A 22171-nucleotide genomic window follows, 5' to 3' on the forward strand; every position below is an offset into this window, starting at 1 on the left:
TTTCAGCATTGTCCAAGGATATTTCATTGTCAACTTTTGCTGATGATCTTTTAATGAGTTCACAAGCTCTGAACAAATGCAAGTCCAATGAGTCTGACGAAATGTCCATTTATTATGGTCGGCTCTACCTGAATGGAGTACCCTTGATGTCTGTGTAATAGTAGTCATTTGTCATCACCAATACCCGCTTCTAGATTCAGAACAAGAAAGTCAGAAGAGGAGGGGGAAAGAAGTTAGTTTGCTATAAGAAATGTATAAAAGATTAAGTGGTTAGTCACTGATATAATTACAAGCAATGTTTACATTCAGTGAGTGAAAAAAAAAAATATACTGCAGTGAATCATATTTATGGCAATCTTAAAAACTGTTAAAAAATGAACTGCCTGCTTTATACTTAGCTGGAATAATATTTTATACATTGTACCCCTTTGTCCACTGTCTTCTTCACTTCCATGGAGAACTTCCCTGTTTTCCGATTCACCATTGCATTTCGGAGCTGAAACGAAGGAAATGTGTGTAAATTTCTTTATTTGCATTTTCTGTAATTCTTTCAACTCTGAGCTCTCCAGTACGCTCCTTTGGCCTAAGCAGTACTTAATTTTCTTCATTTCTTCATTTCCAGTAGTTCTACTACACACTAAACAACCCCCTTACAGATTTTATTATTGACTGTATAGGCCACACAGGTGTCCCGCCACACACCTTTAGGCAAGTTGCTAATGCATTTAAGGTAGGAGCTCTCAGCATCCTTCATAGTAAAACAGCTCTTTGTGTAGTAATCTGGATCTCATGTGGGATAAACAGTGTAATTGACTACTATTCTGAAGTTAACTGCATTAGGAAAATAAAGACTAGATTCCCAGCTGGATTTAGCTGAAGTTAGACCAGGGCTCAGTGTTTAAATACACCAACAAGTATAACTATAATAACAAAGCAAAAAGAGAAACCCCCACTTACCCTACACTATTCATTCTGCTTCTGCTTGATACTCTACATTGGCCTGCGTCCTAAACTAGTACCAGATACCATACCCCAACTGCATCAGAAATTAGAACTAGCAAAAGAATGACTGCCCATTTGATCAGTAACCTGTTTCAATGGGAACACACAGCTGCAGAACCCTGTGATTCACCCTGATTGTCCATTGATGTTCCGGTGCCCCTTGCAAGGTAATAAATTTTACCTCCGTAATGGAAGCCCTGGGTCAGTCACAGCTTCGAGAATTGGCCTGGATCTCTCATTCTCAAAGTTGTCCAAAAGACTTTTTAAATCCCCTTCAAAACAGTTTTCACTACTATATATATATAAAAAAAAAAACCTCAAAGCAGCTAGGGAAAACAAAAAAATAAAGAAGAGTTTACACACAATAATTTACCTGCTGCACTGCAAGTTAAATCTGTCACTTTTTAGACTACCACAAACACTGCTTTTCAGTACCTTTATTCTTGCCTCTACATGAGCTGCAGGCTCCCAAGTCTGTGCTGCAAAGTCCCTTACCCATCACTTCTAGAAAGTCTTCCCTTAGCACACCTATTTGCTCCCTAGGAAAGAAGTGCCTTCCTCCCAGAGGACACCAGCTGACACAGCCTCTCTCTTAGGTGAACATGCCATGATGATGAAAAGAAGAGTAAAAAAACCCAACAACTGTCCACCAGGTCTATAAGCCAAAATGACCTGCAGTGTCCCTAACAGTAAGTACACGCTACCCTGACCCAGCTGGTCTGAGAGCCTGGTCTCAGAGCTGAAGCTGAAGAACGAAAAGGCATGGGTTTTGAGAAGTCCTCAGCCTCAGTGTAAGTTTACCTATGTACCAGTTCAGGACTTTAGGGAAGAAATAAGAAAGTTACTGTTTAGCAGTAATACCATCCATAGATGGATGTATTTTATTTGAATGCTCTTAGATTTAACAATGGAAGAAGCGACTTCTTTTGCTTATGTTTTTAATGGCACAGATGCAGAAAGTTTAAGGTGGTTGTTCCAGGATATCTTCAATTACAAAGTGAAATTGCTACACTTGTGGGATTTCTTTTTTTTTTTTTTTTTTTTTTTTTTTTGTGGTAAGAAGCACCTATAAATCTTTCGCAGCTGTAATTTTCATTACAATAGGAAAATTCCACTGTCACTAATCAATTCAGATTCTCTCTTCAGGGATATTCAAAATGCAGAATAATATTGACAAAGGAGCATTTTTATGTCTCTTCTATTGCTTATCTATCTGAACGCAATTTTGGATATTGTGTTCTTGCTGAATAAGTATCTCCTGTTCTCCAGTACCCCACGCCAGATTGGGTAATTCAGCAGATTTTAACAAAAAATTGTGAAGATAGCCATCCCAATGCACTCTGCAGGCTTTTTGAGTGAGTATGTTAGTTAGTTTGTCTGAGTGAAAAGAGAATGACCAAACTTGCCAGTAAAATATCTGGGTTTATTCTCATGGACAAGTTGAGCATGGCTGACCTATCAAAAACTGCAAACTTTGCAGCTCTTTAAATTTAATTCTGGGGCATCTAGATTTGAATTAACAGTCTTACTATTCTGTCAGTGAGTGTAAAAGAATAATTTTTAGCTGGAGGCATGTATAAAATAAAGCATATATTTTACTGTAGATTTTTTTTTTTTAACAATACATAATAGGCAATTCTGGAAATATTTTCCCATTTTAAGTTTTGTGGTTTTGGACTTGGAGATCTGGTCTTAATTAACCATCTACTTTCTAACATTTACAGAACAGTTCCATTTATCTTTAACATGGTTTTCATTTTTCTCCTATTGGTGCCTGCAGTTGTCTAAGACCCATTCCTCCCACAAGCCTCAGGCAAGTCATAGATTTACTAAAAGGGCCTCCAAACTCTCAGTAGTGTTTAAGATCAAGTCTGCATGTGGGATTTAGAGTTTTACTTTTCTGCTTTTTTTTTGCTTGCTGTGATTACATTTCTTGGCTTTGTAATCTGGTTTCTCGGCTCTTCTGCAGTTTCATCTCCCTCCTCAAATGCATAAAATAAATACTGCCTCAGTTGGCTTCAAGCCCCAAAACATTCATTCATGGTCTTTTTTATTTGGAAAAAAATATTTCATTCAGCTAGAAATTATAATAAAAGAATTTTAAGAAGTGAGTTAATGAGAAAAAGGTTTCTGTCCAAATTGAAACTTCTCATCTTGGGTACTACGTATTCCCAAACTCTGCTGGAAGACACTGTTAGTTTAATAAGCCGATGCTAAGATTTCTATTTCTAATAAAATGCAGTAACAGCAAGATAGCAAGTACCATTAACCTGGAAAATGAACTGATGAATATATATTTACACCAACTCTATTTCATGGTGGAAAAGAATTCTAACCTTAGTTCTGCCACCTTTTCCTCACTGGATGACTAGAGAAAACCCATTTCTTCACCTCTTCCGAGTAATATGCCGAGTAATTACTCCTACAACTAAATATAGCCAATCAATTGCTAACAACCCAATTTCACTGCTATAGTATGAGATCATTCCATATTCTTGGAAAACTATGTAATCATTAAATTAGTGTGGTAAAAAGTAAGAAAATGTCTTAATCAGCTTCCACATAAGTGTTTCATGGGAGAAAAATATACCATTAGTAGTCTATGTTATTAAAAGCGGCTACATGAATACATTAATTCTTTCCCTCTACGGTTGAATAAACAATGCTTTACTACCCAAGCTTGGAAAAAACCAAGAACATCAAATCTTTGGTGAAGCAGAGCCACATGTAGCGCTCAAGTCAATAAGTTATTTCACAATTTTAATTCTTCTACGCACTACTTAACATTTTCATTCAAAATTAACAATATTAAGGAATTGCCTATTACAAAAGATCAATAAAAATAACACATACTTTTTGGACACATTTGGATCCCTACATCAGAAAAGTTGAAAAAAGAGATGGATTTTGTTACAATAATCTACATAACTGCCTTCAAATTCCATTCCCATTCTATCTTTAATGCTTACAATGACTCTTCCTGTAGCTCCAATACTACTTTATATCCTATCTCATCCTCTTTTATTCTTCTATTAGTATTTCTGCTTCAGCCCCTCTGAAGGTTGTAGTAACGTGGTATAAATTACTTACATAATATTTCACACAAACACAAAAAACGTGTAATGATACACCAGCCTTACTTTTAAAAATACCTGCAAAAATATTATTTTTTTGACATTGCATTTTTTCCTATTTAGATCTTTGCAAGAGGGTCCCCACCTGTGCGTGGCATTGCTTAAGTATTAGGACAACATTTGGAATGTTAATATATTTTTTCCGCAATATTTAACCTGCTGTTTTTTCAGAAAACACTTGGTCACTAATCATCAAACAGTAGATGTATAAGCTGTTTTATGAAACCTATCTATTGGGGGATTCTTTATCAAAGAATGACTGCTTATTCAGGTATGCACTAATAAATTATTAGCACTGATAGATGGGGATCATTCAAATCAGTCACTTTAACATACCTGTATTATACGTGAGTACTGAAAATTGTGTTTACTGCTGCTCCAAAGCTACAAAAGACTATCTAGGGGTTTTCTGCTATGTATTAAATATTTATCAAAATTAATTTCACTTATGATATATCTATTTTTTTTACTCATACATATTGGGCAATGGACTTGGATCTTTTCTACAAATGCAATGCTCAATTTAGTCTATTTGTAATGTAGTTTAACTTATTTTCTTCAAAAGATGAAACAATTAGAAAGGCTGTTTCTATGTTGCAATTAAAAATACTTAAACTTTTTTTTTGGTTAAAGTGAAAGAGTCAGATGAAATGTATGTATGTATCTTTCATCAAAATGTGAAATAAAACTTTTTGCAGCCTACAGATAGACAAAACGCAATTTTTGCTACAAATTTTCAGAAAAAGTAACAGAGGTTAGGGGGCTCAAACAAAAGAAATACTGAGAGCTGAAGCTGGACTTTTTGCTTTCATGTGTATTCAGATAGAGTGTCAGTTATAAATAAAACTTAATTCTGATATCATAGAAATAGTTCAATGTTACATTAACTGAATCACTGAATTTCTACTAAGATATGATTAAAGTGAGGGTTTAAAAGTCTGAAAATTAAGCAGAGAAAGCATTGGAAGAAATAAAAAGAAAAAAAACCATAAACCAAAGAGAAATAATAAGAAAAAAAAATCATGAAGGATTAAAAGCTGTACTTCACAGCGATAACATTTGAAAGGAGAAAGGAAATTTTAAGAGGTCATTTGCAGAGGAACTGGTTGACTAATATGTGATCAGAGATAACAGAAAAGGCAAGGTATAAAATATGAAGTCAATGTGATTGCCAAGATTGCAGAAGGCTGCTACAGTATATGAAAATCTAATGAGGAAGCCTTAAATACTGCATAGGAAACTGCACAAAACTATACAAGAAGCATGAAGAAAATTTTGAGTGTACACTCCAACACAAAACTTTAAACAGGGAAGTAAGATGGCCTCCTACGAGAGGATGAGGACAATCTATCACCTGATGAAACAGACATTGCTTAAAACATAAATGAACTGTTTCACTATTCACAAAGGGGGTGGAGAGAGGGAGGAACACAAGATATATATTTTTTAAGGGAGAAAGAAAATATAGACTTATGTCAGAACAGGGATCAAGAAATTAGTACATCTGAAGACTGACAAGACTCCAGGGGCAGTTGTACGTGATCCATCCCAGATTTAGGAAGGACATGAAAAAGTAAATATGGGAACCTTCAGTGGATATATTCAAAACCTCTCTGGAAAAGTAGGGGTATGAAGGACTTGAGAGAAGCTAACACAGTGATGATATTTGAGAAGGGATCGAGGAGACATCTATGAAAAATACAGACATGCAGTCGTGACTTTGGCGGTAGGGAACTTATGGGAAAAACTAAATTACAGGACAGAAAGGGGAACACCTGGAAAGTTACGATTTAATTAAGGACAGTCAGCGCAGATTCACACAAAACGAATCATGCCTAACAAATCAGATTTATTGAGGAAGTAGCAGAAAGACCAGGCAAAGGTTAAGCCATGGACATAAGGAAAGCTTTTGATACAGTACTGCAGAAAAGGCTAAGCCTGCAAGGTAAGAAAGAATAAGATAAAGAGAGAACTAGAGAGTAGATGGAGCACTGAAAAATGAGTTTAACGAAAGGATTGTGTGCATAACAGCTGAGAGACACAGAACGTATGCTTCTGCAGCTACCCATATGTCTGAAATTATGAGTTTGGAGTGAATCTGTGCTCTGAACAGGGGTCAAAGAATTCAATTTTGTTTATTCATCTGATGTTTTTTGCTTTTGTACATTAAGGAAAAAAGCTCTCATTACTTCCATTAAGGAAAGAGGGATCTCACGGACAGAAGTTAAACTTACTCCTTCTTTTCTGAGTTTTAGCAGTTGTCTGGACCAGCCCTAAAAAGATATTCTATTCCCTTCTCTAACACTGTATTTGCTATCCAGCAAAAATACACAATGGGATGCATGGAGAATGCAAGGGTGATGAGTTTTACCAAAGACACAAAGAGTCTACGTTTGCGGTACATGCATATGTAAGGAAGAATCAATACAAAATAGTTATAAATTTATAAATTAAGTAAAAGGGGCTATTGTCCTTTCCTTCCTGAGAGCAGTCAGGTGACCTCTCAACTACTTAAGCAGTTTCCAGGTACAGTAGTGGGGTGCAACAATGTCTTCTGACAGGTTTTAAAACACATCACTTACCACATCATCTCTGTCTTCCCACTCGACCTCAGAAAGATCCACACTACTGTAGTTGGGCTTTCTTCGTTTCTTCCCCTCTTCATACTGGCATAAAAAGGTTGAAATATTTAGCACATCCTGGTTTATTTGTACAAAGATTTTATATCAGAAGACTTTACAAATTTGCTGGATGCATGCTGATTGTATGCAATACATATAACAGTAGCTAGCTTAATTCATATAAAGCGTGCCATATTGTTGCATAAATATCTGTGAACTAAAAACCTACATCACACAGGATTATTTGCATCATCTCTCACCATGATACAAAGCTTTTCTTGGTGGACATACTGGGAAGTAAAACTCAGCAGCTCTACCTTCTTCGCCCCATATGGAAAATATATGAGACCTTGATCTTGTAGTTTATGTTAAATGTCTCAAACTAGCTCTTTCAGCTGTACAGGAAGTTATATTTACTATAATCTTATCAACAAAATGTTTACCCATTTCTCTTTAAACAAGATAAGATGCAAGTCTTGGGAAGTATGGTGTTAACATTTGCTGATACTATATTTTATCTACAACTTCATGGGGGAAAAAGTAATATACTAATAATGATAATTTATAGGTTTTTATCACTAGTCACTGCAAATTGCACTTTTAAAATAAACATTCTAGTGACAAATTCATTTGACACTGAGGTGTTTATAACGTAGGAAACTCTGCCCTCTGCTGAACATTCAAAATCAGAGACCCTACTAGTGTAAGAGGCAGAAGAAAAAAGTATTTAGGAAGATCTGTAAATAAAGAACTGGTTAAGAAAAATTATGATAATATATTTGAAAAAAATAAATTTGGGAGAGGATCAGCATAATGTGAAAGCTGGTCTTTTATCTTTTATGATGCATGTAAGTGGGAAGGAAAACCACAAGTTTTTGAGAAGTACGAGAATGAGATGAAGTATGAGAGGAGACATTGGGATGTTGTGAAAAATCCCCAAATTGCTTTTGAGAGTCCCCAACAAAAGCATCATAGAAGGATAGAAAATGTACTTGTAAGACAGTATATACAGCTGATTCTCCTCCCTCAGGGTAGGACCAACTATACCATAAACCAAACCTGTCAGTGCCTGAGACAGCCAATTCATCACTGGGGCCAGTGGTGCAGGAACTTTCAATCACATTTAGTTAGACTAGAGATGCCAAAGAAAAAGCTTGCTCTCTGAGCATTAAGAAGGTTATTCCTATCCTGACTTCTTCCTCTCCAAATTAAAAGATTCTCATGTGAGTTCCACAGTTGCCTTTGTAGACCACAGTATTTAAAAATAGGCATGACAAAAATCTTCCTGAAGAACAGCAAGTTTTTAAAAATATTGATTACTGGATCACAGTCACAAAGAGCTTTTGAGATACTGGTAGCACTGTGAAGTTTCTTCCAGCACAGGCTTCACTGAGCCTCCTTAATTTTTGCTCGTAATAACTTGGATACTCCAATGATGATTCTTTTGGGAAACTATGTGGGATAAAATCCTGAACCAATTCTCATTCTGCTTTTCAATAACAAAAAATCCTAGCAACTCTGTTGGTGTAAGTCTTAGACTAAGTTCTGAGAATTCATGCAGATGCAATTGAAGAGTACTTTTATGTGCTCTTTTTGCCCCTCTGCTAGAAGCCACCGTTCTTGTAACAACAAGGTTATCTACTTCTGGGCTAATGGGTAGAGAGATGTAAAGAATTTCTGCTTTCAGCACATGCTTATACACTAGACCATGAATTCAAGCAGCTCAGCGCTACCATTAATTCTTGCCACATGACAGCTCTGATAGCCAAAGAGACAACTATACCCAAATAGTGAAATACAAAATTTGCAGCCAACATAGTTAAATCTCACAAGAATAAAATATCAGAGGACAACATCAAGTTCATTAGCAGGGCTTGATTTTTGCAGCTATGTTTTTCAAACCTTTCATTATGGCTGCAGCTATATCAATATTATCTTTAATCTATTCTCTGTGGCTGCACCAATTAACCAAGCAAATCTTTGATTTGATTTAGTCATTCTAGTATAGAAATGGTTACAGTCAAGCTCTGAAATACTGAGAGCTGAAAAGTGTTACATAGAAGTTAGCTGGGATCATTTCTGTAGAGCAAACAGCTCCTGTACTGGTTCCAATGTTTAATTACATCCTTACTCACAGATGTGGAAGAGCTTCTGGGCTGTGCTGCATTCTCAGACACATGTGCAAATCCTTACTTATGACAAAAGGAGTTGATCTCGTGTGTCTGACAGCAGAAGCATGCTTCAAACATAAGGCAAACCATTTGCATCATATTGATTATGGGGTTTGTATTTATTTTAATCATCTAGATTCCACACCTTGCACTCAAAGAGCAAAAACAAGATCCAAAATAAATCATATTAAGAGCTGGATAAAACATTTAAAGTTCTGCAGCAAAGCTAGAATTAGAAGCATTCATGTCTTAAAAATTCAGATAAGCAGAAACAAAGCCAAAACCCAATGCTTAAGCAAGGGTTAGGCTCTATAAGCACTCAAAGGAACTGAAAGTGCAGTTCTTAAACACATTTAGGACAGGAACTAATAAAGTATTGAGATGCCTAATCCCTCAATTTACCTCTTACACTTTAGGGGCTACTGTTTAATTGCCTACACAGTAATCCAATAAGTGAAGAGCAGATTTATGTTATAGTTAAGAAAAGGATGGCAGAAAAAACCCAACCCAACTTCCAGCAAGGAATGGATACCCAAAAATAGCAATTATTTGTACATCTGGGTGACTTTGCTTACGAATCTAATCTTCATGAAGATAGTACCTTATTTGCAGCAGTAAATTTACATATCTTTATGCTTATGTAAGTAGGACCTAAAACATAAATGCAAGTAGATCAAATATAAAATACTTCATAGCACTACTGTTCAATTGGCCATTCTTCTCTAGCTTCTTTCTAGTTTTATTGCTTAACTAATTTCTTAGTAAAAGTTATTCATGGACATGGAAGCAATTCACCAGATTTTAAAAATAGCATTCATCTATATCTTTTCCTCTGGTAGCAAACCTAATCTAACTTTTTGTCTCCGAGACTCCTGGGTGAAGTATAAAATCCTGATTGAAGGCTAAAGCCAAACCCATCTGCAAGATTACTATAAAGCATTGAAACAAGTTATTAAGGGACCCACTGGGAAAGATAGAAACTAGGAGCTCTACCAAATTACTCTGATTTAAGTGCATGAGGAAAAGATCTAGATTTAAACTGTGTACTGTTAATCTACTTTGGCCAGTATAAAATGTGTGGTGATACTATATAGTAGTTCACCCCTTGGGAGGAAAAAAAAAAAGAATACTGAAAATGTTTTAATATCTGGACTGCAATATAAGAATCGTTTAGTCTGCTCAACACTACACGATAGCTCAAATGTATTTATGTTTGTGGAAAAAACACAGGAAACTATTTTGTTTAGTAATCAGAATGAGCTTTATCTTACTCAGTATCTTTTATTTGAGGCTTGGCCAAACTCTTGTAGCACTGGATGATTCAAAAAACATGTGATGTGTACTGTTTAAAGGCTGAATCACATTTTTTCAACACCCCGTATACAACCATTTACATGTGCCATTATTAAACTCTTTGCTTTGATTTTTTTTTTTTTTTTTTAAACACAGGCAGTCCCAAACCATCTGCATTAAATGTGACCTGCCACGTGTTTATAAAGTCAGAGTGTAGCAATCTGATCACGGAGGGAGCAAGCTGCATCTTAACAACTGCAAGACTTGGGTCTAAGGTGATTGGAATTTCTCAGACGTGCTCCATCTGGATAATGGGGAGGTAGCAGACAGTAAGATGCTGTAATAGCAGTCTTGGAAGTGTCAATAGATGTTAGTGAACTTGCTTAGACACACTTCTGGAATTATCTGTGAGAAAATATTATAGAAAGAAAGTATCTACTAAACAACAACCAAAAGCCAGAGAGGTAGAATAATTTCAAGGGAAAGCTCTTCCTTGCCAATCTGCTATCCTATGTAGAAAAGTAAGGAATCAAGAACTAAAAAACATAGCATCAATCGATTAAGTTTCATCTTTTTTGACTAGTACTTCGAAGTCAAGATAATGCATTAATTTAAACAGGATGTGAGAATTACACTTTTTTTTTGTTTAGAAGAGACAAACTTGACCATATGCAAATATGTTTTGCTGAGCTTGAATTCTACATAACACAATACACAATACAATTGCATGTATAACTGTAACTTACGTTAAGCCATCCTGTAAAATTATTCTTGTCTACAGAGTTTGATAGGAAAGGTTGAATGAACAAATATCAGAGGAAAAGTGTCATTAACTAAAATTACACGTTTTTCCATATAGTTGTAAATAAACAGACGCAGACTGAATACACTGTCATTATTGCAATTCCCTGGTCCAGCCAGTTATTCGGCTACCTCCCTTCTCTAAGATTCGGGACACTGATGTTACCTCTTATTGTCTAGTGTAGCTCTGCCTGACATAATGCAAAGACTGCAGCTGTTTGAGTGGAAACTGCATTGAACCTGACTTTACAGGGCCAATGCAATGGCTGATACCGAGACCTTTACCAGCTCTCCATCCTAGCATAGATTGCTACTGAGTCACACTATTCCTCATTGAGGTGACTCTGCAAGGGGAAAGCTCGGTTTACACCACCTTCAGCAGCAGAATCATCTGTTTCTGCCACCAGTCCTTCAAATGTGTTTTCCTTGCTCTTTGCATAGAATAAGGCAAGAGTACATTGCTGCTTTCTTCCCTGGCCCCAAAGCCGGGGAGAGGGAAGTGCCCTGAGTGAGGCACTTCTAAAAGAGCCATGACACTCTACTATGGAAACGTGCACAGAAAGGAAGGAGAGGGGGGCACTTCCTTCCTGCTTTTCAGCAAGGACTGTAATCATTCCAAATTGCAAATTCCTTTAAATATGGATTTAGTCCTTCAAAATTAGTCCATTAATAAAATAATCACTTCTATCATAAAATGTTTAGACTTTAAATACTATGAGACAAATACAAGATAATGGAAAACACAACGGAAGGTTGTAAGAAGACAGGGGAAGAGATCACTCCAGTAGACTGATTCATACTCTGACATTTAAAAAAAAAAAAAAGTGAAAAATTCCCTTCACTGTTTATAAGTTTATAAAACATCACCCGCAGTGAATGAGCTTTCATTCACCATGTGCTACATAGCTCCAAAACATTCTGCCTGGGGGTACATGGGAAGCAGCATCCCATCTCAGTGTAAATCACTACTGCTTGGCTTTTAAGCTCTTTATTTCATTTGGAATCTTTTTTCCTGCTCACATGATCCTGATTTGTCTTTTGTGATACTTTTATTTCATTATTTGCATCTAGTTTGCAGCCCCAAATGACCTTTTATTGATCTGCACTTAATCTTGAATTTGTAGAACACTCACAGGTGTCCAGTCAAAACCAAAGTTGCTTTCTATACGAAGCTCCTTGTTTTAATATTAAAAAAGGTAACATCTTGATTTTCTTCAGAAAATAGGAAGAACAACTTCACTCTCCAAAAAGAGACTTTCATGACAAGCTTACTATTTACGATGTTAATCCAGAAGTTCCTAGGTTATGGTTGGCAGCAAAACCCAGTTATTTTGGACTGATTTTTCATGTCAGATGGCAGTGAAAAGCTGCCACACTATAAAATTTGCAGAAATATTGCAGAGAAAAGCGGACAACAGGAGCCATGTCATTTGCTAGGGAAAAGAGAATAATGTAATTCTAAGTTTCCAGGCAGATAAAAAGTCGGAACAATTAGATGTACCACGTACACAGAAGAATCCTCTAGCAAAGTAATAGAAGAAAATAATTCTCATACCACATGTATTTAAATTACTCTGTCTACTTACACTCATAACACGAATTTGCATTACAAATGGTGCAGTAATGTTTAAATGGACGAAACAAAACATGGAAATATACAAGGTGAGGCAACAGCAAATACAAAAAAAACCCAGCTTTAAGCCACACACCTACAGACTGGACAAAGAGTACATCGGCTGAGCTCACATTTTCAGGTGGATTGCAGTTGATTAGCAATGTGACATGTATGTGATTTACTCCACTGAAAAAAACCAACCCCTCTATTTAGGATTTTATTTGCATTCTCAGGACCTTATCATTCGGGATTATGTAAAACTGGCAGCTGCTTATAATTATTTGGGGTTTGAGTAGAAATAATTAAAAACATCTGCCTTTATCTTAATACTACCAGACTTAAACCCATGAGCTCAGTTATACCTAACTTCAAAGCTGAACGCAAAGAATAAAAGAAAGCTTCACATATTGCTAACAAATTTTCTGTGATTCATTTATATGTACAACCAGTTATTCAACAGCCTTCAAACCTTTAATTATCTTTTAAATATATGTAATTTTGCACTTCTAATTAGATAGCAATTTAATGCTCTCACAGGGATTCAGATGGGCTGTCTTTTTTGAAATGTAAACTGCAACAGGAATAATCATTGGCATTCAAGTGATTGAATTCTTCAGTTATTTAAATGAACGTGAGGCATTTACACTGTTCAAATCATTTAAATATTCTGCTGTCAGCTACAGCTGTAGAGTTTTATGGAGTCGCTGAATAAAGCAAGGGTAAGTGTAGGTTATCTTACGTTCCAGGCGGGACTCCCCAGAGAGAAATGAGATTTGCTGCTTATGAAAGGCTAACACTGCTTAAGTGGGGCATTAATGTTTCCCCTGAGACTTGGATTTCTCTGTTTTTCTATATTAGGAGAAACAAATTTTCCCAGAATTTACAGCTACAAAAGACTTAATACTGTTCTAGCAATCTTTAAATACTCTAGGTCCTTTACCTTAATACGATATATTGTGACAGTCAACCTTCCAAATTTAAAATGATAACTTGCTCAGGCAGCTAAACCATCTAAATATATCGGTGAGGGTATTGCGATATACACATGGGCTTTGATTTCTATGTATAACTTTCCCTATTAAGATTGATCAGATTACATAATTATGTGCATAATTTTAAAGAAAGCAATTTAAACAATTGAATTGGTTTACAGTGGTAATAAGAGCATTCACATATAGCCATTCAAAAAATCACCATTACTAGCCTTCCAGAGCTTACTCTGAGAGTACGAATATATGCCTCAATCTTCCCAGAGAAACAGAGGATTTTGTTTTAAACTCAGAAATATTGCAAAATCCTCAGTCATCACGGATGTTATTAGATTAATTCCTAAGTCATAACACATTTCTAATCCTACATTTATCCAAAAAAATGGCAGAATCTGAATAGGTGATGCAATTTGATTCTGTAACATCTGCATTTGTCTTTAAATGCATATTTTCTTTAATTAAGGAACTTGAGCTCCTTGTTCAAGAACTTCGAGTATTCTACCCTAAATGAACCTAATAATTACTGAAAACAAAAACCCTCTTTACTTGCTGAACAAAAATACAAATTCCATTGCCAACTATGAATCAAAAAAGCCACAGACTTCACAAAATCTTCTAGCACTCTTGCTATTATTTATTGAAAAACCACACAAATATTAGGACCAAGAGGCAACCGTAAAAACCCTTAACACCAGATAAGATTCACAAAGGTGTCCATCTGTGACTATGGCAGACGCTAATCTTTCAGTGGCATTCCTTAGTTTCTCTGTAATCCCACTACACTTTCCTAAGAAAGCAGTTTTCCTCTGGCACCTACATTTAACAGACTGCACAATGACAGTTACACTAATGAGCAATCAGCCAAAATTAATGTGGTGGTTGTTTTTAAATGTATGTAAAAAGTACATACCACTTGTTTATTACTCTTCCTTTACATCCAGTAAGCTAGTTTCTTTGGCAAACCATCATCACGACATATTTTGCATTTTAAAATTCAATGGAGTAACACCTAGCACACTGCAAGGCTAACAGAATACTGAAAAGCAAGCAAATAATCTGACCTAACTGTCGCTGAGAAAAACGTTGTCCTCATACACACTTTTCAGGCATATGTGAGGAGCCTCAGAAACCAAGTTAGTGCCTTGAAAAATCTAAAAATGCACTTTTGAGCTCCCAAACAATTCTTTTTTTTTTTTTCTCTCAACAGTAAGTCATGGTTTTAAACTAAATATACAATTCAAAATTACATCATACAATTTAAAACATGCTCTCATGGAAAATAAAATACTACTCTCTCAAAATACAGACTTTTAATCAAAATACAGACTTTTAATCAAAATACAGCATATAGGAGCATTCTGATACAGCAATATTTAAAAAAAAAAAAAAAAAAAAAAGGAGAAATATCATTACCATCAGCTATAGTTTCTTGAGTTACCAATGGAGTATTTTTGATAGGAAATGCACTCTAAAGAGCGTATAATGTGTAAAAACATTTAAAACGTACTCATCCACTATGAAATTTAAAAATAAAGGCTTGCAAACACAGCAGAAAGATGGCAAAGGCTCTTTTCCTTTGTCATTTAAATCCAGCTGAGATGACTTTCTGGATGCTAACGCTGCAGTTTTGCACTGCGGATCCCCCCCATCCCCTGCAGCGGCACACCTCCGGCCGGCGGGGCTGGATGTCGCGGGGTGTCGCCGAATGTCGCGGCCCCTCGACGGTGCTGGGGCGCCACCGCATGGCGGGAAGTTGCCTGTCCAGGGCTCCGCCGGCTCCCTGCGGAGGATGCTGCCATAAACCTCTACAAGTACCTTCCACAACATCCTTCCTTCAGTGACTCCCCACCAGCTGCCCAACCAGTCGTCCTAACCCGAAGCCAAGTTTATTCAAAAAACAGCAGAGAGGAAATCTCCAAGAAAAAAAAAAACAACAACCCACAAAACAAAACAAAACACATTTTTAAGCGTAAACCCAATAGGATAATCAGCACCAAAAAAAATACAGCGAGCTTAATGATTAAATAGACTAGGCAGCCCGCGATAAAAATCTGGTGCAACAGGAAACACTCTTCCGCGGCGACTGTTTGCTCTCCTGCCTGTCTGCTCTGTGTCCCGCAAGGCAATTCCTTAAAAAGCAGTATGTCAGCTTCAGAACTAACAGATATGGCCGCTGGGGTTAGGAACTCGGGAGTCTAGTAATATTCCAGCTTTACATCACCGCAGGAAAATATAACAGCAATATAAACCAATGCAGAGCAAGTCAGTAATCAATGTAACTTGAATGTAAACTCTAACTCACCCAAATAATTTTAATTTTAGATAATATGTTTGGTGAACTAATTCTGGTCCTACATGCCTATTTTCACACACTTGCTGTCACAAATTTCATGCAGTGTTTTGCCACTAGTTACAATGGTATAGGATTTGGCCTGCAATATTAATCTAAGGGCCCAGGCCAGCAATCACTTCACTCTCAAAAACTCCACTGAAGTCAACAGAAGACTCCCATTACGCACTACTGACAGAACCCAGAGGTAAAAATGACTCTTCCAAAAAATTAAATGAACAGACCACGAATATATCACAATGAGTTCCCTGTAGCTGACAGCTTATGGGCTACTGCCCAACATTTGGATTTTAGAGAGAGAGAGACTGTTGTATAAGGTAATGAAATAAGTGCCTTCGAGATGTACACTGGGGCGAGGGATAGTAACAGAAAACCGCCTTTTGCCTCATTAAAATGTGCCAACACAAAAGAAATAAGGAATGAGGATAACACCCTTTGTCTGTCTAACTTAAAGCTATCCACCATTCCTGGATTTCATTACCTTCTGATTACTAAAACACCTATTCTGTAATGAATAAATAGTAATATTTTTGAAGGAAGTAATTTGTAGGAAGAAAAGGGACAATACAGCAAATGCGTGTGTTGTCAAACTCCTGCGATGTGGATAGGAAACTTTCAAATATATATTCCTTTGGCTTGCAAATATAGGCTGTCAGATGTACCTGTGATACCTGAAGATTTCAAAAGCATTTTTAGGAATTAAGACAAAGTCACAATTTTAGTATTATGAAAATTGGAGAATACTATAAGAAACATTGCATTTATTTCCAATTTAGAATGGGATATTAAAAAATTCCCATGGATTTTAATACATACAGAGATAAGGAAAAATATTGTGAAGGTAGTGGCGAATCATGAATGAAAACTAATCCCCTATCACATTTTCCTGTGCAACAACAAAAAATTTTGAAGATAACTTCTCACCACACTGGCATTTCACACCAAGGGGAAAAAAAAAGTTTAATATAAAAAGCTTACATCAAAGCATAACAACACATATTTCAGCATTTTAACCACTGAGGATAATTAACATAGGAAAAAAAAAAAAAGCAAAGTGTCAGAAAAGATACAGAATGCTATGACAGTTAAATTTTAGATATAATCAGTTTTCTTGTAACTTTGGCTCTTTTAAGCAATTTTTAGGTTATGTCTATGATGCAGCTGTATGTGAGATAAAAGCAAAATTACACAAACAGTCACTTGACATGGACAAGCTAGCTGAGGTAAAAAGGCAGTGAAGATGCAGCAGAAGAGACCAAAAGGTGCATTAAAAATCTTTGTATATAATCCAGGTGCTCTAAAGAGGTTTGTACAGCCCCTGTTGCTGCCTCTTCTCTGCTATAGTTACCAAACATAGCTTGGCAGGCATTCTTAGTCAGAAAACAAAAGAACATGTAAAAATGAGAGGTCAGAAAAATACAGAGAACATGACAACAAAATGCCAAAATGCAGAAGAGTATAAAAACATTACAGCAAGACTGAAAATATTGGTTGCTTACTGTGATGAGAAGATTCAATGAGATAATAATCGCAGAAGCGTATATTAAGCTCTTAAAAGTTATACTGACTGCTGTGAGATTTTCCACATCCTCTTACTCAGTTCCTGCATCTTGCTCAGAAACAATCTCATGCTGGATATTACTGGTAATGGGATTCTGGACTAGATGGGTGTAGGTGAGGTGAATCAATCTCATAAATCCTAGACTTAAATACTTGAGGAATATGTACTATCTTATAGAGACAAAACACATTTTGACTGAGAGGTGAAATGCTTAGCTATTGATTTAGAGCTTTCAGTCTTCCTTAAGAGTAAACTGCTTCTACTGAGGCTGGAAGTTTTTCACTCCCTAATATTTATATATTTGGGTAGCAGAACTACTACTTCACATAAAACAAAAAGATACAAATTCATCATTATGAGAAATCATCTGTGGTGAGTGTATAGGTGAAAAAAGGTCAGTGGAGCATGTTAATTTAACTGACTGGGGTCTGAGCTGTCTATACCTGGATATATAGCTTTAGTAACTCACCACTGGAATAGCAAAAAAACCCCAACCAACAATTAATTTGCAAGAGCCATTTCTGAGAATTATGTTGCTTATTAGTCAGTAATTTGCCAAATTCACTACAGGTATTGTCTTCCTTTCCACAGTTGTGAAAAATTCTACCATCTAGAATCATGGGTGATATTCTCAGAACAAAAATTACAATTAACCCATTTATTCTAATAATTATTTCCAAGATACTATAATGTCTGCTTTCCACTAGATTGTCTGTCCAATTTACAGTGAAGTTACTGAGAAAATGTTTTTCCATTCACCCATGGAAGTCTCCCTGCTGAACTTTCCATAAGCTCTACTCCAGTTAAAAAATAAACGGGAAAACAATAATTGCAAATACAAATGTTAATTAAGTGTGTAATTCCTAGCCCAAATCTTAGAAAGAGAATTTCTTCTGCTGGATGAAAGCATCAGATATGCTAATGACTTAATAAATCATGCTTTTCAATAATTTTGTTTTTGTATTAGATTATCCATCCAATTAATATTTCTGTTTTCTACTAAAATATTTTTGAAACCGGACGTTCCTTGAAGTGTCTGCATGAGAAATACATATGGCATCCATGTGTATACAGCATCAGAATCATTAATACTGGTGCTTTGCAGAGTTGATAGTGATGGAACACTTTCAAGTGCTGTTCCTAAACAATGATGCAAACAAGTCTGTACCAGTTCTCTAGGGTGTTAAGCTGATAAACATTTGCGTAACAGGCACTTCTATTTTTCTTTCTGCGATTAATATAAACAAGATGATAAGGGAAACTAAAGGTAAAATTTGCTGCCATTTCTCTCTAGTACAAAAATCCCTTGTCCCCTATTTTGCTTAAGAATATGCCTTACTGAAATTTCTGCACATATATTAAATTAGCTTAAACACTTTAACATGACAAATAGGGGTTATTACATAGCAATAGAGCATTCCAGCATTCCATTTCAATGTAAAATGAACATAATTATAGCAATTTTTGGCTTTGCCATTTTGCAGTAACGGAGGCCTGCATCTTTTGCAGAAACAACTTGTATATTTATTTTCTTTTTTTTTTTTTCATGCTAACCTTTGTTTCCAGAGGTAAATTTACAAAGAATTATGTATTATAAAGCAATATAAATAACTGGTCTGTTGTATTTAATTTTTAAATGAATATTACCTTATTCACACTAAAAGAAAAACAAATGCAACATATATGGCTAGATAACATAGATCAGTAAACTGTATTCTTACCAAAGGCCTAAGTTCTGGATGAGTCAAAATATATCCATTGTTTGTAATTGCAAAAGCATATCCATGAATACCTAACTGTAAGAGTAAATGAGAAAGAAAGACTAATTAGCACGGTCTGCAGTAAATTCTTAAACAAAAAAAACAGGCAAGAATTTAGTTATCCAGGGCTTAAAGCTGGCATTCATAGTCCTTATCCACATAGTATTTCATTATAACATATGCAAAGCTCTGATCCTTGACATTTTGTGAAAATGAGAACCTGTCATTGTGATGAATTCAGCATACAGCACAATTTTAAAATGTCACACACACTTTGCTATCTAGGGCACTTATTTCTATGTGCTTTAGAGTGAATTAGATATACACATATACATGAGACACCATAGCATGTGGCATATACCATACAATGTGCCAAAACAAAGGGATCCCGGTATTTAGGAAATTCACATATACCCAGGAGTGGCTAGGTTCAGCTTACCTCCATTGGTCAAGCGCTGTTGTAAAAGAATCGTTTAAATCAATGAATTTATCAATGTATTGAATCAATCAATGTATTGAATGTACAGTTACAGTAAGCAATCAGTGGCCTGTCATACATGATATTTACATCTACCAGTCTTAAAGGTATTTTACCTCTCTGTTAATTCAAGTTCATCTGGAGCCACAGAAGAAGGCTTATTTCTAGTAAAGAAACTCATGCAGTTTACATATTTGTACCAAGTGGAACTATGGGAGGTCATTTGAGAGCAATGAAATGCTTTATGAGGCCTAACGGTGTAGAGTAATCAAATTTAGCACTGTACTTATTTAAATAACAATACTAGTCTTCTAACAATATGGCTATTACACAGTTGATTGCACCCAGTGAATGCAATAAAAGTACCTTCAAATCATTCATGTGGTCATTCAAACATCACTTCTTAGCATAAACTTGCTGCTAATGTAGACTTTCTGCAGCTTCAATAGGTAACTTTCACTATGCAAAGAGTACATCTCAACTTTCTCACCTTCTTTTTTTTTTAAGTTCTGGAGTAATGTAATATAACATCCCTTATATCTTTATTTAAGCATCTCGATACAGTGAGGTAGTAAAAAAACCCCAAACAAACAAAAAACCAACACCAAACCATCTTGCTTTGGCAATTGCTTTACATTTCACACTACTAACAACTTAAACGCTTAAAGTGGGTCCTTAGGAATTTGTTTGGCATAAAGCAACGTGAGCAAGGCTGACAAGTCAGAATCATTTCTATAGACGCAAGCAGGACAGCAAGTCTGTTGGCTCCTGTACTTTTCTGCAAATATAAACCAGAGTATGGTGTTATGGCAAGGTCATAGAGAAAACATACCAGGTAGATTTATACTGTGTCGGTCTGTGAATGATCGAATATGGTCAACTGTATCTGCCATACAGAAGATTGTTTCATAAATTAGCCATTTTCCTAAAGCAATAAACTTCAGTGAGAGTAATAGAAGGTGATACGTTCTTGGCATCTCTTCATAAAGAAGGGATAACCAAAATAATAACAGGGGACATATTTTACCTATTATAGTATGACAAGTGAACTAGCTGTTGGCTAAATATCAGATCTCAAGTATAATTGTCTGTGTTGATAACTGCAGAATGACATCCAAGCAATGGAAGTCAGGTAAGGAAACAAATGTGGGTGGTATACTTTACAGGAAAAAAATACTTGACTATTTGAAGCATACCCAGATTCCAAGAGTACTATTTTATTGTGTGTTGTGCAATATGTGAAACTGCACACTCTCTGCATTTAAAATGCTTTGATTTGAGAGATACTACCACTTACAACAGTATTGCCATTTTAAACCTTGAACTCTCTCTCTCAATGACAGATTCAGAAACAAAAAACTTTTTCTAACTGCCATAAAATGCCACATGAAAACTAAGTATTACTAAATCCAACCCCACCGTATTCAGGAGAAACTGCCACTGACATCTGGGGAAGTTTAGTCTAGATAACGGCTGCTGAAAATAGCTCATTGTTATTATTCATCTTCCTCGGCATAAAATCCACCTCATACAAGCTGAAAGAATTCCAGGTCAGCAGAATTCTATTTCCACCCAATCATTTTATATCCCTGCATGAATCTTATTTCACGTGCTGCCTCTAAAGGAATGGGTCCCGGAGGTGATTATGCTCTTGCAATTGCATGGTCTTTTTACTGTTCAGAAATGTTTATGGTATGTGAGACTGAAAGTTATAACTCAAGTGATTTCACTAACCTAAGTGTATTGCATGATATTGGTGCCTCCTGTAATAATCCTCTCTTGCATTACATCCTGCAATATAAAATGTACCTTCAAATAAGAAGTCTAATATTCAGAAAAAGGATCATATATTACTTCCACAGAAAACTAAGTCTTAAAAAATATAATAACATATGACAAAACTAGAAATTTTAATTTTCCTGCCTATCTTCTCCTTTTCTGAATCACTCTAACTCTGCTGCAATATCTGTTATTCCGGCCCCACACTGTCTCTAGGTTCTTTTATTCAGACTATGTCCAAATTTTACAGATGACTTTTGAATAACATCACTGTTACACTGTCTTTTCTATACACCCATGCTCAGCCAGACTTTCATTTCTGCAGTTACTACTACATTGTTCTTCCTTCTCGTTATAAGTGAAACTTGGTCTACCCATAGCTCCTTAGAAGGCTGCTCCAAAGATTGTCTCCATTGCTCCAAATTTTGCAAAGGAGCAAATTTTGCTCCTTTCTCTTCTACCTTCTACCGAATCTGTATTTCTGAACACACTGAAGTGTAACATAAGTTGCAGTTAACTAACTCGGGGGCTTACTGTGCTGAGACTGTTCTTTGTTATTTACTCTGACCAGCAATGACACTGTTCACTATGTTCTGATATCAGTCTGTAGTCATCTG

At 35.9% G+C, this 22171-nt stretch overlaps 1 protein-coding gene across 1 annotated transcript in view; it reads right to left on the minus strand.

Annotated features, from left to right (window-relative positions):
* Positions 1-22171, minus strand: part of CACNA2D3 (calcium voltage-gated channel auxiliary subunit alpha2delta 3) — a 456710-nt gene that overhangs the window by 94796 nt on the left and 339743 nt on the right. The window contains exons 17-20 of the mRNA XM_074151549.1: positions 19259-19333; positions 6719-6802; positions 425-496; positions 129-190 (exon numbers count right to left, since the gene is read on the minus strand). Coding sequence (XP_074007650.1) covers positions 129-190; positions 425-496; positions 6719-6802; positions 19259-19333 — 293 coding nt within the window. The remainder of the gene's footprint in view (positions 1-128; positions 191-424; positions 497-6718; positions 6803-19258; positions 19334-22171) is intronic.

The sequence above is a fragment of the Numenius arquata genome, chromosome 8 (assembly GCF_964106895.1).
Source record: "Numenius arquata chromosome 8, bNumArq3.hap1.1, whole genome shotgun sequence".
NCBI classification, from domain to species: domain Eukaryota; kingdom Metazoa; phylum Chordata; class Aves; order Charadriiformes; family Scolopacidae; genus Numenius; species Numenius arquata.